The sequence below is a fragment of the Lissotriton vulgaris genome, unplaced genomic scaffold (genome assembly GCF_964263255.1).
Source record: "Lissotriton vulgaris unplaced genomic scaffold, aLisVul1.2 SCAFFOLD_1241, whole genome shotgun sequence".
NCBI classification, from domain to species: domain Eukaryota; kingdom Metazoa; phylum Chordata; class Amphibia; order Caudata; family Salamandridae; genus Lissotriton; species Lissotriton vulgaris.
In genome coordinates, this window is record NW_028252118.1 from 551818 (window position 1) to 570206 (window position 18389).

General features: G+C 51.4%; 1 protein-coding gene across 1 annotated transcript in view; it reads left to right on the forward strand.

Annotated features, from left to right (window-relative positions):
* The window catches only part of LOC147662657 (protein PRRC2A-like), a gene marked incomplete at its 3' end in the record, with an annotated part of 660467 nt that overhangs the window by 547520 nt on the left and 94558 nt on the right, over nucleotides 1–18389 (forward strand). The window contains exon 8 of the mRNA XM_086951012.1: nucleotides 14164–16494. Coding sequence (XP_086807138.1) covers nucleotides 14164–16494 — 2331 coding nt within the window. The remainder of the gene's footprint in view (nucleotides 1–14163; nucleotides 16495–18389) is intronic.

The following is an 18389-nucleotide window of genomic DNA, read 5'->3' on the forward strand; positions in this document are numbered from 1 at the left end:
CCGCTCCCGCAGCATCCGCCAAAAAAACCTTCCTAGTCCGAGTTTTCAGTCCCATGTGACGCCAGTGGGAGGCAGGGTCCGCCATCACCTCTTCCACTGGCGCACCGTCACATCGGACAGGTGGGTGCTGCAAATCGTCCGAAGGGGCTACTCCTTCCCCTTCGAGGCGACCCCTCCAGCCATGCCATTGCAGTATCACCGTGTGTCGGGGGAACACTTGCGACTTCTGCAGGAGGAAGTTACGGCCCCTTGGCCAAGGGGGCCATCGAGCGCGTTCCTGGGCCAGAAGTAGGGTGTGGTTGCTACTCACACTTCTTTCTGGTACCCAAGAAGGGCAAAGGGGGCCTACACCCTATCTTGGACCTACGGAACGTCAACGGCTTCCTCCGGAAGGAGAAGTTCAAGATGTTGACTTTGGCTCAGGTCTTGGCTGCCCTAGACCCGCAAGACAGGATGGTGGCGTTGGACTTGCAGGATGCTTACTTTCACATCCCCGTCCTGCCGGCCCACCGGCGTTACCTGCGGTTCACGGTAGGCCTCAAGCACTTTCAGTTCACCGTGCTCCCCTTTGGCCTTACCAGCGCCCCACGGGTGTTCACGAAAGTGATGGTGGTGGTCGCAGCTCATCTGCGCAGGTTAGCGGTTTCAGTCTTCCCCTACCTCGACGACTGGTTGTTGAAGGTGGGTTCGCCCCAGACAGTCAGCCCCCTCCAGATTACGGCGGATCTCCTGCACCTGCTGGGGTTTTCCATCAACGTGCCGAATTCACACCTGTGTCCCTCCCAAAAGCTCCTCTTCATCGGAGCTGTTCCGCACTCGGCGCAGTTTCGGGTTTACCCTCCCGAGCAGCGGGTCCGGGATATTCAGGCTCTGATTCTGGTCTTTTAGCCTTTATCCCGGGTTTCGGTCAGGTTGACGCTGCGGCTCCTGGGACTGGTGGCTTCCTGCATCCTCCTGGTGCATCACGCCCGGTGGTGGATGCGGGCTCTGCAGTGGGACCTGAAGTTTCAGTGGGCCCAGCATCAGGGCAACCTGTCCGACCATGTCTTGATCTCGAAGGGCACTGCGAGACAGCTGCAGTGGTGGCTCACGGACCGCGATTGGGTCAGCGGCAGATCCTTCTCCCTTCCCCAACCGGAGCACGTAGTTGTGACGGACGCATCCCTCCAGGGCTTGGGAGACCAAATGGGAGAGGCGGAGATCAGAGGCCTCTGGTCTCTGGCAGAGTCCCTGCTCCATATCAACCATTTGGAGCTGCGGGCGATTTGTCTAGCGCAGAAGGCATTCCTCCCCTCTGTCTGAGGGAGTGTAGTGCAGGTGTTCACGGACAACACCACCGCCATGTGGTACTGCAACAAACAGGGCGGTGTGGGGTCCTGGACCCTCTGCCAAGAGGCTCTGCGGGTGTGGCAGTGGCTGGAACATCAGGGCGAGACCCTGGTGGTTCAACACCTGGCTGATTCTCTGAACGCCAGGGCGGACGAACTCAGCCGACGGTGCTCGATGGATCACGAATGGCGTCTGAACTCTGACGTGGAGGAAGGCATCTTTCTGCAATGGGGAGAGCCTTGGTTAGATCTATTCTCCACCGAAGAGAACGCACAATGTCATCAGTTCTGCGCGTTGGAATTTCCAAGGCGGCACTCGCTCGGCGACGCCTTACGTCGCGAGTGGAGTTGCGGTCTGTAATACGCCTTTCTGCCTATACCACTTCTGCCCAGAGTGCTGAAGAAGATCAAGCGTGACCGGGCCCAAGTCATCCTTGTGGCTCCGGACTGGGCTCGAAGGTTCTGGTATCCCGAGCTACTCAATATGTCAGTCGGTCCCCCGATCCGTCTGCCTCTTCAGGAGGACCTTCTATCGCAGCAGCAGGGGACGGTCCTCCACCCGAACCTGTCCAGTCTCCACCTCCCTGCTTGGAGATTGAGCGGCGGCAGTTGAGGCCATTTGACTTGCCTCCTGAAGTCTGTAATGTTATTCTGCCAGCCAGGCGTCTCTCCACAAAGTCGGTATACGCCTGCCGGTGGAACACATTTGTGGCATGGTGCACAGCAAAGGCTGTGGATCACCTTTCTGCCCCTCTTTCTGAAGTTCTTCTCTTCCTCCTTTCTCTTGCCCAGCAGGGCTCTGCTCTGGGAACTATCAAGGGCTACCTTTCTGCCCTTTCGGCCTTCCTGAGGCTGCCTGATCAACCTTCTTTGTTCAAGTCCCCTATAGTAACTCGTTTTCTGAAGGGCATCACGCACATGTTTCCACCTGTTCCCTTTGTGATACCTCAGTGGGACTTGAACCTGTTTCTTACTTTCCTGATGTGCGCTCCCTTTGAGTCGCTTCACTCTTGTCCTCTCCGTCTTCTCACCTTGAAGACAGCTTTCCTGGTTGCCATCACCTCTGCCAGGAGAGTGAGTGAGCTCCAGGCTCTATCTTGCAAACCCCCTTTCCTGTCTGTGCATCCGGACAAAGTAGTGCTGCGTACAAAACCATCTTTCCTGCCCAAGGTAGTCTCTGCTTTCCACATCGGGCAGTCCATCACCTTGCCCTCCTTCTTCCCGCCTCCGCACCCTTCAAAGGATGAAGAGTGGCTCCATCGTCTGGACCCAAAACGTGCGCTTTCATTTTATGTGGATCGCACACGCCAGTTCCGGGTGGATGACCAACTCTTTGTTGGTTACGTGGATGCGAAGAAGGGACGGGCGTTGCATAAGAGGACAATCTCTCGGTGGGTCGTCTTATGCATCAAGGCGTGCTACTCCTTGGCTAGGAAGGAGCCTCCTGTTGGGTTGAGGGCCCATTCGACTCGGGCCACGGCGGCTACTACTGCCCTGGGTCGGGGAGTCCCCCTGCAGGACATTTGCCAGGCGGCTACGTGGGCCTCGCTGCACAACTTTGCGAGGCACTACTGCCTGGACAGTCAAGTCCGGAGGGATGGCTTCTTTGGCCGTTCTGTCCTCCAGGACTTTCTGGTGTGAGTATTGGTTCTCAGACCCACCACCGGGGTTGGTATTGCTGGGGTATCTATTCTAAGGTAAGGAATCTAATACTAACCTGTTTCTTTCAGATGAACAAGGTTCGAGGCATGTGGGCTGCTGAATTCATATCTGTGCATAGATCGCCGCCTAGTGTTGGGTCCGGATGATTGCACATTGTTGTCCTGAAAGAGTCTTCGAAGTATCACAAGATAGGTGGCTCCTCCCCTGGACTACAGTGCGCATGGGCATCGACTCCATCCCCAGATTGTTTTTTTCCGCCATTGGGTTCGGATGTGTTTCGGTTCCCTCTGTCGGAATCGATAGTTTAACTTATTTTACTTGAGACCAAAAGGTCTTTAGGACTCGTGTCGGTATTGTCTATCGTTCGGGTTCGTTTGTTTCATCGACTCCGAACCAACACTGCCCTTCCGCGTGCTTTCGGCGCGGACGGGCCTACACGACGCTCCACACTGCTTTCATCATGGAACGAAGTCCATTTAAGAGGTGCCCGGTGTGTGCCTCGAAGTACCCACATATCGACGTGCACCCAGTGTGCAATAAGTGCTTGTCGCCGGACCACGACTAGGCCAAGTGTATGGCCTGCTCCAAGTTCCGGTCGAAAAAGACACTCAAGCTCCGCCGAGCTGCAAGACTGCAGGCCCAGCGATCGGCACCCCCTCCGACGAACATCTTCGACACGGAGGATGTCGGCGACGACACTATCCAGGATATCACGGAATCTAACCCGGCGTCGGAAGTCGAGGAGGACTACGACGCGGAAGACGAGGATTTCGAGGAAGTCGTCGAGGAGGTAGGGGACGACGACGGGGCCATTGCCACCGTAGAGGATAGCTCGGAAGAAGAGCTTCCTCACACTGACTACGGGGCCAGCCACCATTCTAAGGCCCAGGCCGAGGGATCGCCTTCGGGCCTTACCCAAAGCCTTGATTCCCGTCCCACTGCTCCGCCTTCCGGCCCGGCCACGGACATTGGTACGGCACCACTCACGGTACAGAAACCGAAAGTGAAACCATCGGTCTCGACGCCAGACGTATCGAAACCGAAAGCGCAAGTCGCACTGGTCGGGTCGAAGACTTCGGAGGCCTCGGCGCCGAAGAAATCCAAGATGGCCGTCGAGCTCAAGAGCCACGCCAAAATGGCCGACCCGTAGACTACGGTGTCGAAGCGAAAGGTAAAGGTGACCGTCGCGGCTGCGTCGGCGCCGAAGTTGGTCGACGCACTTAAGAGTCGCATCGATACCAAGAAGGTCGACGACCATAAGAAGGCCACAAAGAAGCGGCAGGATGACCCCAAGTCTATCACTGCCCCGCTTCCACTCAACAAGGCCAAGGGGGCAGCTGCGTCGGCTCCGAAGACTGCGTCATTGGTCACCGTCCCAAAACCAGCTTCAGAAGACTCTCTCAAGCCAGTGCGTCCCTCCGCCTCGTTCACTAAAAAGGTCACAGAGTCCCTTCAGCGTATTAGGGAGGGGGTCGCAGCAGTCGAGCCGAAGGACACTGTGCCGCCCAAGCCTATCCAAAAACCGGTGAAAACAACAACGCCGATTCTGTTCACGTTGCCGCCGAAGATGACGCCGAAGGCTTTCACGGCAAAACCTGGGGCCGCGGTGCCCTTGAAGTTATCTTCGACGCCGAAGGCATCGTTGGTGGTTCCAAGCCCGCGCCACCAACCACTGGCAGAAGAAGAGTGTCGAGAAGTGATCATCGACGCCAACACAGGCAAGCTCTATCTCCTTAAAAGGAAGATCACCCCTGAACCGGCATTAGAACATTTCCAAATCCCACTTTAGAAAAAGTTGGACTCTGCTGGTGCCTCTGCCCCTATGGAGCCTGCATCACCACAAGGCCATGAACTTTCACCCACTCATTCGAATGTTGAGGAGGGTGATGGTAACGACGAGGATGAGTATGCCTATCCAGTCTACTCAGACCCAGAGGATGTGACTGAGCCTTGGTCTGCTGGTGCCGACCCTGGGGCCCCGCATTCAGGACAGGAGCCTCAGCTTCTTTCAGCAAAAACTTCCCCAACTGAGGACTCTGCAGCTTTCAATGCTCTAATTGAAAGAGCGGCAGCCAACCATGACGTCGATCTCCATGCTGACCCAGTAGACGTCGATTTTCTTTTTGACACCTTTTCAGTCGCTGAAAAAACTGTAAAGAATTTGCCAATGCTAAAATGGGTGTTGAAACATGCGCCAGAGGTCTTCAAGGAGCCCACCCGAGCAAGAGTCGTCAACCCACGTATCGACAAGAAGTACAAGGCAGCGCCCACTGATCCAACATACATCAAAGGACAGTTGCCTCTGGATTCCTTGGTTGTCTCCAATGCTCGCAAAAGAGCCAACTCACAGACTGCGGGTGATGCTCCTCCCCCAGACAAGGAATCAAAAGTATTTGAGGCTTCGGGGAAACGTGTTGCTGCGCAGGCAGCCTACATATGGCGCATATCCAACACACAGGCGCTACTTGCGCGTTACGACAGGGCACACTACGACACTCTAGAGACCCTTCTACAGCACTTGCCAGATCAATATAAGGAAGCAGCAGAAATGTTGATACAGGAGGGGAAGCTTATCACCAATGCTTCAATTAAGTGCGCTCTGGATGTGGCTGACACCGCCTCAAGAGCAATAAACACTAGCGTTCTACTGCGTAGACATGCATGGCTCAGAATATCCGGTTTCAAACCAGACATTCAAACTACCATCCTGAACCAAACTGTCAACCCAGACCACCTGTTTGGCCCAGAAGTTGATACCACCCTCGAGAAAATGAAAAAGGACACCGACACTGCTAAGTCTATGGGTGCCTTGCAGTCCCAGCAGTTTCGGGGTGGTTCTTTCGTCGCTCCAATAATAGAGGCACCTCGAGGGGTCAAGTGTCACAGTCGACGCAGTTCTATAAGGGTAACACCCAACCCTCCTATACCAACAAGGGTCGGGGTGGATACCGTGGCAACAACGTCAAAGGCTAAGGACGTGGTAATAACAGCTCCAGGTCCTCCACCGCCAACAAACAGTGACGCCTTGTCACTGCCCCCCGACTACGCAACACCGGTCGGGGGGAGACTCCAGCAGTTCCTGCCTGTGTGAAAGTCCATCACCACGGACAGGTGGGTCAGATCTCTTATCCAATATGGTTATTGTCTGGAGCTCACATCCACTCCACCCAACATACCCCCAAGGAGCCGTCCTATGTCCGGCAAGCACTTGCACTTGTTGCAGCAGGAAGTCCACGTCATGCTGCAAAAAGGAGCAATAGAGCTCGTGCCCCTGCAGGAAAGAGGTACAGGAGTTTACTCCCTGTACTTTCTGATTCCAAAAAAGGACGGATCCCTCAGGCCCATCCTAGACCTCAGACCTCTCAACTTTTACATTCTGTCAGAACATTTCCATATGCTCACGCTGCAGCAGGTTCTCCCACTGCTTCAGCAAGGGGACTTCCTGGCAACTCTGGACCTCAAGGATGTGTACTTTCACATTCCACTGCATCCTTCCCACAGAAAGTACCTCAGGTTCACCATTCAAAACCAGCACTACCAGTTCAAGGTTTTGCCTTTTGGGGTCACCACAGCGCCCAGGGTCTTCTCAAAGTGCCTAGCGACGGTGGCGGCGCATCTGAGACGTCAGAACATCCACGTCTACCCCTATCTGGACGACTGGCTCATTCAAGCGAAGTCGGCCCAGCAGTGCGCCGACCACGTGTCCCACACCATTCACCTTCTGCACGATCTGGGGTTCTCACTGAATTACCCAGAGTACCATCTCCAGCCCGCCCACATACGGCAGTATCTGGGTGCGACCATAAACACTCTGGCGGCCACTGCGCAGCCGAATTCAGTGAGTCAACAGCATTCAGTCGCTGACCCAAAGATTCAGACCTCAACACTCGCTTCCAGCAAGAGTGTTCATGCAGTTGATAGGCATGATGGCCTCCTGCATCTCCATAGTCCCACACGCGAGACTACATATGCGTCCGCTTCAGGAGTGCTTAGCACGTCAGTGGACTCAGGCTCACGGGCAGTTGAAAGACCTAGTGTTGGTGAGCGGTCGGGCATACAACTCTCTGCATTGGTGGATTCCACAAAACCTTTGCAAGGGCCGACCGTTTCAAGAGCCTGTGCCGCAGATTATCCTGACAATGGACGCTTCTCTCCAGGGATGGGGAGCGCATGTACTCCAATACACTGTGCAGGGACTATGGACACTATAGCAAAAGAAGATGCACATTAATGTACTGGAACTGATGGCGATCTTCATGGCCTTAAAGGCATTCAAAGTACATCTGTGCAACAAGGTCGTGTTGATCTGGACCGACATGACGGCCATGTATTACATTCAGAAACAGGGGGGCACGCACTCTCCGCAGCGGTCTCATCTGGCTCAGAGCATGTGGAAGTGGGCCATTCAGAGGAACATTTTCCTCATGGCAGAACATCTCCCAGGCAAGGACAATCAGATGGCGGACCTGCTCAGCAGGCACAGCCACCAAATGCACGAGTGGGAGATACATCCATCAGTACTCCAACCGTACTTCCAAAGGTGGGGTCATCCAGAGATCGACCTGTTCGCCACAAGGGAGAACGCAAAATGCCAAATCTCGCCGCCAGGTTCCCACACCCGCAATCGCAGGGCAATGCGATATGGATGAACTGGTCAGGCAGATTTGCGTACGCTTTTCCCCCAGCACCTCTGATACCGCTGGTGGCGCGCAAGCTCAGGCAGCACTCGATGACTCTCATCCTAGTTGCTCCAACGTGGGCTCGCCAACCATGGTACACCACGTTTCTGGAACTTTCCGTGGTACCGCATCAAAGGCTTCATCTCACACCCAGCCTTCTGACGCAGAGCCATGGTGACATTCAGCACCCAGATCCGCAACAGCTCAACCTGGCGATCTGGCTCCTAAAGTCCTAGAGTTTGGCTACCTTAACCTTCCTCCCAATTGCATGGACATCATTCGGGAGGCGAGAAAGCCCACTACTAGAGCATGTTATGCGGCAAAATGGAAGCGGTTTGTCATCTATTGCGCAAACCACAACATTGATCCACTAGATGCTTCCATTCAGAACATCATCTGTTACCTGTTCCATCTATACAAGTGTAATCTGGCATATACTTCCATTCGCATTCACCTGTCTGCGATGGCCGCATACCTCCAAAATAGACAGCACCTTTCACTTTTCAAAGTGCCTGCCATCAAGGCATTTCTGGAAGGCCTCAAAAGAGTCATTCCGCCACGGACTCCACCAGCTCCGGAATGGAACCTCAATATGGTTCTTACAAGACTGATGGGTCCTCCCTTTGAGCCACTACATTCCTGCGAGATTCAGTTCTTGACATGGAAAGTGGCTTTCCTTGTAGCAATTACATCGCTACGGAGGGTTAGTGAACTGCAAGCCCTCACAATCCAAGAGCCTTTCTTTCAAGTTCATTCAAACATGGTAATGCTCCGTCCTAACCCTAAATTTCTACCCAAGGTTGTGTCTCAGTTCCACATCAACCAAACCATTGAGTTACCGGTGTTCTTTCAAAATCCAGAGTCGCTGGCGGAGCGGATGCTCCACACCCTTTACGTTAAACGGGCCCTAATGTATTACATTGATAGGACCAAGGGTTTTAGAAAGACTAAGCAGCTTTTTGTTGCCTTTGCGCCACATCACAAAGGTAACCCTATTTCCAAGGCTGGTATTGCTAGGTGGATCGTGAAATGTATCCAAATCTGCTATGCAAAGGCAAAACGCACTCTTACAATTCAACCAAGAGCTCACTCCACCAGAAAGTTGGGGGCCTCTATGGCTTTCCTTGGAAACATTCCCCTAGAGGACATATGTAGAGCAGCCACATGGTCTACCACACATACATTTACTAAGCATTACTGTGTAGACGTGCACTCCAAACAGCAGGCAGCTGTAGGGCAGGCTGTTCTCAAGACACTTTTCCAAACTGCTGCAGCTGGCACGGGCGGCCGCCGCTAATGGAGGGACTGCTATGTATTCTATGCACAGATATGAATTCAGCAGCCCACATGCCTCGAACTGCAAATGCTACTTACCAGTATGCATCTGTTCTTGGCATGTAGGGCTGCTGACATTCATATCGCCCGCCCTCCTCCCCTGCGCCTGTAGCAGCTGCAGTGTTCACATATCATTTCATAGCATGGTCATCATTCACTGAGTTTCACTCCATCTTGGCCACAATGGCTAAAAACAATCTGGGGATGGGGTCGATGCCCATGCGCACTGTAGTCCAGGGGAGGAGCCACCTATCTCGTGATACTTCGAAGACTCTTCCAGGACAACAATGTGCAATCATCCGGACCCAACACTAGGCGGCGATCTATGCACAGATATGAATGTCAGCAGCCCTACATGCCAAGAACAGATGCATACTGGTAAGTAGCATTTGCATTACTTCCCTTCGGTAACGATATATCTGTAAGAAACAGTAGTTAGTATTAGATTCCTTACCGCCCCACCCATCCTCCCCGTTCTGCGAACTGATACCTAGGGTTAAGGTCATCCCCTTTCAGGGCCCTAGTTTCTTGGCACCAGTGTTGGTTTTAGCATGGCTCTGCGTATCTGGCGCGGAAAAGCTGTATCTAAGAACTGACGTCAGCGCGCATGGGCGGCGTCTAAGTACTCCGACGACGTCATTCCGGCGCAGACGACGACGGACGCGGAGCCAGAGACGACGCCTATCGACGCGCAGGGGTATTGCTACGCAAACATTTTCGGATCCAGTCTGACGCCTGGGGATATTCTAAGGTAAGGAATCTAATACTAACTACTGTTTCTTACAGATATATCGTTACCGAAGGTAAGTACCTTGTTCGTTAAAAGGATGGGCCCTGACATTGTCCTGCTACAGGAAACACATCTACAGGGCAAGCACTGCGGCTTTCTGGCAAGAGGGCGGTACAGAGTTTTAGCACACGCGGGATTCACTAAGGGCTCGAGAGGTGTGGCCATACTGATTAGAAAGGACCAACCATTCCGGGTGGCGCTGGTCTGGACAGATCCCCAGGGGTCGTATGTAGGAGTACGGGATACCTGGAGGAGGCAGGAGTATACGATTGTCTCGGCCTATGCCCCTCCTAAACTGCAGACACTCACACTGAAAGGGGTCACCGATATCCTACTGAACACATCCGACATACTACAGATACTGGGGGTGAGGTTATGACATACTTATCTCAACGATGGACAGAACGTGAGATAGGACCAGGGACTTGCCCCCGACCTCCCTAGCTAGGATGATTGATACCCTGGGATTGACGGATGTGTGGAGATGGTTGCGCCCTGGGAACAGGGCATATTCCTTCTTCTCGGGCGCACACAGGGAGAACGAACTAAAGGTTGGGTCTTGGAAACTGTCGGCATGGGACCTCCGAAACCCGACCATCCTGAAGGGCCTCAGGGCCGATGTAAAAGTGTATATAGCAGAGAATGAAGGTTCGGTCTCGTCCAAGGTGGTCTTTTGGGAGGCCCCCAAACGGGTCTAAGAGATAGGGCACAGAATAGACTGGCGGAGGAGAAACGGAAGGTCCAGAAAGAAATAGAGTTATTGGAAGCCCAAATACTGGACCTGGAGAGGGAATATCAGGTTAGGAAAGCCGCTCGGACTCTATGTACGTTGACGGACGTCCAATCTCAATATAGGGATCTAGTCACAGGCGAAGCCAAAACGCAGGCGCTGGCGACTCTGCATCGTTTGTACGATGTGGGGGACAAATCGGGGAATCTGCTGGCGTGGCTAAGCCGGAAGGAAAAAGTTGCTAAGTGGGTGGAGCAGGTACGAGATGTCCAGGGGAAAGTAGTGAGGTCAGATAGACAAATTGCAGAGGCTTTTGCTGCACACCACCAAATTTTCTATAAGGCACAGAACTTAGGGCTGCAGGAAGATGCCCTGCACTACGTGGCGTATTTAGACCTCCCAGTGCTGGCCGAGGAGGACGCTGCAGATCTAGAGATGGATATTACGCTGGACGAGGTTAAAAAGGCCCTTGCGAAACTACGCGCCGGAAAGTCCACTGGCCCAAACGGGTTCCCGGCAGAGTTTTTTAAACTAACAGCCGATATCCTGGCGCATCACCTCCTAGGACTCTTTGAAGGGGCGGCTGAGGAAGGACAGCTTCCTCCAGACCTGCGCATGGCCATGATAATCCCAATCCATAAGGACGGTAAACCACCAGACAACTGCACGTTTTATCGGCCTATATCCCTTTTAAATATTGAAGTAAAGTTACTGGCAACCGTCCTAGCGCTCAGGCTGCGGAGGGTGATACCAGATCTGATACACATGGACCAAACAGGGTTTCTCCCGAGTAGGGCCACTAGATTTAACCTCCGACGAACTCACAATTGGTTGCGGGAGGTAAGCAAGAGCTAGGAACCCCATTGGTTCTTGTCCCTTGACGCAGAAAAGGCATTCGACTCGGTGCATTGGCCTTTTTTGGAGGGAGTCCTGGAGCGACTGGGGTTTGGTTTAAAATTCCGGAGGTGGGTGCAATTGTTATATGCAGACCCCAGAGCAAAGGTCAAGGTAAATGAGGTTTTATCCTAGGATTTCCCGGTGTGGCGGGGGACCCGGCAGGGTTGCCCACTGTCCCCCTTGCTCTTCCCGCTGACAATTGAGGTATTAGCAGCAGCAATTCGGCAAAACGCGGCATTAGGGGATTTTAGTTGGGGCAAGGTGACGCTGCGGAGGAAAAAATATCCCTCTACACGGATGATGTCCTCCTCTTCGTAACACACCCGGAAATGACGATACCAACTCTGTTCGCAGAGCTGGAAAAATACGGAGCCCACGCTGGTTATAGGATAAATTGGCACAAGTCGGTCCTCTATGACCAGAAGGGGCAGGGGCAGTGGACGAGCCTCCCAGACAGACTGCAGACCACTTTGGAGGGCTTTACCTGTCTTGGAGTGTTTGACGCTAGATAGAGGTTGCTAGTATGACAAGAATATTAAAAGGATCGTACAGGCTTTTACGGAAGATGCGAGCAGATGGCGCCTCTTACCCCTCACGATCCTGGGTCGTGCGGCCATGTTTAAAATGATGACACTGCCCAAGCTCCTGTATGCATTTCAAAACGAGTACTACCCCCTTCCTCGCAAGATGTTTACGGACATAAATGCGGAATTACGAACCTTTCTTTGGTTAGGCAAGCACCCACGAGTAGCACTGGCCACCCTTCAGCGGCACAAATACAGTGGAGGGAACTCACTTCCCAACATTGAGGCATACTACTGGGCGGAACACTTGGTGCCTGTCTACGACTGGTATCACGTCCTGGCTCAGCATGCCACATACGCACTTGAGCGGCACACAATGGGCAACCGCCCATACAACTATTATATATATGGGGGCAAGAGGACGGGGAAACTGTTGCCAGCCACCAGACTTACGTTGGTGGTCTGGGACAGGGCGAATAAGATCACGGGTTGGGAAAAAAGGCCCACGAGGCAAACACCGCTGTGGAAATGTACCTGGCTGCACGAATTAAATAAACTAAAAGGGTTTCGGAGGTGTGACGACATAGGGATCTCGACGTTAGGCGACGTAACTGCAAAGGGGGAACTGTAGTCCGTTCCAAGCTTTAAGGGCGGAATTCGGCCTGCTCCGTACATAATACTTTAAATATGCGCAACTGCGGCATGCTTGGCGAGTAGAGGGACTCCCAGGGGGGACACTCTCGGAATATGCACCTCTAGAAGGCCACCTCCTGCAAGAACAAGTAATGGAGAGAGCGGTATCGCTCACCTATAAGACCCTGATGAATAACATGACGAAGGACCTAGGCACCCTCAGATGTAGGTGGGAGGCAGAGGTGGGAGATATGGACACGGTTGACTTGGAAACAGTTCTCATGCATCCAGGGGAGGTAGCTATAAAATCCAGGCTGAGGCTCATACAATTTAATATTCTCCATAGGACTTATTTCGACAGGGTGCGCCTACAAAAGATGGGTAGAGTAGGGGATACGAGTTGTCTGAGATGTGGGCATGAGGGGGGAGATTTCTACCACATAATTTGGTCCTGTCCGAGAATCCAGGTTTACTGGTCAGAGATTCTGAAAGAGTTGGGGGAGGTACTAGAGGTTACCTTGCAGCTGGATCCCAAAATGGTCTTGTTAGGTGTGACCAACAATGTGGATCTTGCACGTCCGCTGTTGATCTTCTTGGGACTGGCCCTGGTGGTAGCTAAGAGGGAAGTGGCAAAGAAGTGGGGGGCTGCCGATACACCGCAGGTGGAGGAGTGGCGGAGGGGTCTAGATCTCTACATGGCAGCTGAAAGGGTTACGTATAAAGCAAGGGGATGCCCTAGGAATTTTGGTAGAGTTTCGGGAAAGTGGCGGAAATATAATGGGCTCGATGAGGGGTTATGAAACTGGACATTAGAGATGGACACATTTTCGGGCATGGGCGCACTGTATGGCGATGTGAAGAGGCGCTTCAGATTTGGTACTGGTAGTGCATTCCCGAGGAGGTTGTTCTGTATAACATTATGCTGATTTTAATGGTGGGACTTGGGGGGTGGGGGGGGGTGTGGCCGGGACCGGGGAGCGGGCTGGTTTGACCGATGATGACATTACTGTATTGTTGTTACTTAATCAAATGCAAATAAACATAATCATATTAAGACAACCAGTGAAGTGGCATCCACATTATAAATTTGTATGTCTAAGTGAGGATCCTCATGGGACTGTACACTTGAGTGAAATTAAAAATTGGAAAAAGGTGGTAGTGCCTCTGCTTAGATCCTGTTGCATTTGGCCCACTCTTGTGCATGGAGTCTGATAGCCACCCAGTAGATTCTGTGGAAAATCAGCGTTGAAAGCAGAGCACAGTACTGTTTTATGCAAATACTTGTGATTTAAGGTTCTGTTGATAATTCCCAGGCCTTGCGTAATTATTCAAATATACAGATCTATCAACGATTATCAACACTACAGCACTATAGTTGAAGGTACGTAACCTATTCTTGATCTGCATTGTTTATATGACCTATTTTGTCCATTTGAGTTTTACATGCAGTAAAAAATAATTACAATGATTGGTTCATTGAGATACATACATTGACAACTATTCCGAATTAAATTTCAACCTTTTGAATAATGTATTTTCTGATTTTACAAAGTGCTCAGTTTTGCTTTTAATTTTTCTTTCACAGAAGTGACACTCCTCCTGTACGCACGATGGCCCAACAGTCTTACATGGCAGCTTATCATGCTTACACTGAGAACGGAGCTCCTCACCACTCTGGGCAAAATCACCGGTACACTGTGGAGGAGCAACAGAGAGGAACTCCCTGGCATGGGTCACTGCCTGTGAACCCGGTTGAAATGAGCAGGAATGGAAGAGTGGAGCAGCAACAGCCTTCACCCCCACCAGCCACAATTCATATCCAGCAGCGCAAGCTAGAAGATGAGCCTGTTCTTCTACGTCGTGAAGCGCCACTACACACACATAACGAAGACTTCAAAGTTGAAGCTGTGGGAAGCAGCCGCCACATAAGTGTAAAGGAGCCCTTAACCCCTCCCCCTAACCAGGCTTTGAGCACTAAAAAAAGTTTTTCCAACCACCAGTCTGATGGTGTCCCACCCAAAGAAGATCTCCATCCGAAAGAGAGCCGCTTGGACGATGGTGCTAGGAAAGCAGAGAAATCATCCCGCCAGGAGTTTCACAAGCAGCCGCGTCGGGAAACTAAGACAGAGACTCGTTGGGGCCCACGGCCTAGTAGCAATAAGAGAGAGGAGGTGGTAACAGAGAAGCCATTTCGTCGTGCAGGACCTATTAAGAAGCTAGTTCTCAAGGAGGCAAAAAAAGAAGATGGAGAGCAAGAAGTGGAGAAGGCTAAAACATGTGCAGACGAGCGGATTGGTGTGAAATTCAAGGAGAAATTGACAGAGTCTAAAACTGAAGGAGAGTTGATGAAACATGAGAGCAAGTGTCTGCAAAACCCACACAATACACCTCCTCTCCCTACTTCAACAAAGCAGCTTTCTGAGTTGCCAGCTAGCCATGGCGTAGACCGAGAAAGGGGTAAGCATGTAAAAGAGCCCAGAGTGGACCATAATAAATTGTCCGTTGTCCCAGTGAAAGATCAAGATATGTGTTCTCCTCCTCATTCTCAAAGAGACTTTCATTATGACCGTAGCAGTAATTTTCTGGGTCGTGATGCCGGAAGTAGAGGAAGAGGCCGTGGGGAGTACTTTGCGAAGGGCCGTGGTTTTCGTGGGGCATACAGTGGCAGGGGCCGTGGTGGCCGGGGTCGTAGCCGGGAGTTTCGTGGCTACAGAGAGCTCTTTTATAGGCCTGAGGAGGGACCACCTAAAGGGGCTTTTAGGCAGAGGAACCCCAGTGAGACCCGTAGTGAGGGCTCAGAGTATGAAGAGATCCCCAAGCGGCGGCGGCAGAGGGGCTCGGAAACTGGCAGTGAGACACATGAAAGTGCCAGTGATGTGGCACACTCTGATAAAGAAGCTTCTGGTGGTCAAAAAGATCATCGTAAGGACACTAAAAACTCAGAGTCAAGTAGAGGGGATAAAACACGCATCTCTGAGCCACTCAGGTACCCAGATAAAATACCACCACGGCTGTCTGACTCCACCCGTGGTAGAATATTTACTCCCAGGGGTGTTCCATCAAGAAGGGGAAGAGGTGGTATCTCTAGAGGGCCTGGTGGACGTCCCCCAATGGGATGGAGTCCTCCATCTAGGCCTTCTCCACATAAAAAGCAGATGCCTAGGGAAGCTGTGAAGACTGAGAAACAAATGGAAACACCCCCTATATTGGCAAAAGAGAGAGAGAGGAGACCTGAGAAACAACTACAGCAGCCACCACCACCGCCTCCACCCACATCCACACCTCAAGTGGTAGGCCCTGTTCAAAATGAGATGGTATGTATGCAACACGATGGGCAAATGAAGTCTGAGAGACCCTTTGATCGACCTCCACGAAGAAGGCGTCATGGACGTTCCCAACAGCAGGACAAGCCTCCACGCTTCCGCCGCCTCAAAGAGCGTGAGAACGCTGCACGAATAAATGGAGAGCGAAATGGTTACCCACCTCAGCTTGCACCAAGCAACCCTCCCCCATCAACTGCTTCTAATCATTCACACCAGCTGGATGAAGGGAAGGAGCTCCCAGTTCGTCGAATAGCTGGTACCAAATCTCCAGATCTCTCAAATCAGAACTCTGACCAAGCCAATGAAGAGTGGGAGACTGCATCCGAGAGCAGTGACTTTACAGAGAGACGGGACAAAGATGGAGGCTTTGTCAAAGGGACCCCACATGGTGGCATGGGTGGGGGCAGAGTGCCAAACGACCTCAGCTTGGCACAGAGGAAAGAGATGTCAAAGCGTAGCTTCTCAAGTCAGCGCCCCACTATGGAGAGGCAGAACCGACATTCAAACCCTGTTCCTGGTGGCAAATCTGGCCGAGGAAACTCTGGAATGAGCAGGAATGAGAAGCGGAACTGGCCGTCTCCTAAGAACCGAAGGTGAGTGTTGATTTCACTCAGTTAAGTGTTGATTTCAGAGTTAAATCCATTTTTGTACAAGTCAGCAGTATGTGCTACTATAGATCTTTTCCTGTGCATCAAGTGATTATGGTGGATATTAAAAGTTGATTTTCTCCAAGGAGGTTTTTGTTTTGAGGTGACTCCAAGTCTCCTCCTGAAAACCTGTAATGCATCACCAGCCTAATCTTAAATAGTTTTGTTCATAGCATAGGTGGCTATAGATATGCATGCTCAACTTGTTCCTGATATTTAGTGTTGTGCACCAGGCATTTGCAACTGCATTTTGTCTGAATAAGTTGGAATCAAAAGACCTGTTGCAACACCTTCCATAGTCCCTGACACAGACTCCAGCTCTGATTATCTTCTGCCTTCAGGTTTAGACATTCCATGTATGAGCTTTTAGACAAGCAAATTCTTAGCTGATTTGTCGGGCACCATTTTCAAGAATTCAAAAACCAGTAACTTGAAATTCTACCCGCAAACCTTTTTGGACTGTCCATGCATTGCGATGACTGCTAGTATCCGAGAGCCCTCAGTGCCCTGCGGTTGGAGACCCTTCCAGCACGAAACCTCTTTCAAAAACGTTCAAAAGAAGACTGGGTGTATCTTAGGAGAATGACTGACTAAAAGGAGGGTGGGACTTTGGAGCGTACGCTCATACAGTTCTGCCCTTGATGCACCAAGTGCTTGTAGTAAGGTTAGCATTCACATGAACAATGTATTGAACTCTCATAACCGCTGCTTGTTTAGTAGGACATAACTATGAAATACTGTGTTCTTTTGTTCATCTCTCTTCCCTTGTAAAGTGCTCTGATACATACAAGGATCATGTTCGTGCTAAATAAAACAGTCAAAATAAATGATCTCTTCTCCCGACCACATATTGTGCAACTTCTTTGACATTTGGTGCAAAAGACATTGGGGTGCCTGAGAGTGTGACAACCCTCACTGGAGACCCTTTCTTCATGAGGAACAAGAAGAGGTTATTTTGGGGCTTTCCGGCATCACAGGGCACACACCAAATCCCACAACCCTCTGCTTAAACAAGGAGCATGAGGAAGTTGAGCCTTCTCCTCCTGAACCTTTCAGCTCACAGACCATGACCATGTCTAGGACTGCAGGACCAACATCCACAGTTAAGAGGCAAGAAATAAAGCTTTGATCCTACAAATGCTTTCAAACTCCAATTGAGCACTGCTTCTGAGGCAAACAGCCATTGCACCCTCAACTAAGCCACAAGAAGCTGTGATCTTTTAGACCTGCACCCCACCGGGTTCCGGTTGATCTCAAAAGCAGCTCTCAGTGCCCAGTAAGCCTCTGCTTTAGGGTGTTGAGCCACGACATATGTGGACTCCTCCACCTGTAGTGCTGGTGCTCAATTTCCAACCGTTAAGGAGTTTACACTGATCTGAAACAGTAGGCCGCTGATCTGTCTAGTCAGAGCACATGACCACCCTATATGACCTCATCCTGTTGCTCCAACAAAGGGACTTTATCAGGCCACTGGACCTTAAATACTCTTACTTCTATATCCCCATCCTCCTGGCCTACCACTGGTAATACCAGTGTTCGAGGCATATGAGCTGCAGATCTTACACTGTGCATTAGATCGCCACCTGTTGTTGGACTTGGATGATTGCATGTTGTTGTCTTCTTGGAAGAAGTCTTTGTAGTCACGAGATAGGGACTCCTCCCTTGGACGATAGTGCAAATGGGCATTGGCTCCCTCCTTAGATTGTGTTTTTTTCCGCCACTGGGTTCGGATGAAACTTTTCCGCTCCGGTTCGAAATCTACTTTTCAAGTACTTCACTCAAAAACGTATTCAAACTTCACCAAACTACTTTCGATATCGACAGACATAGTCTTGACTCAA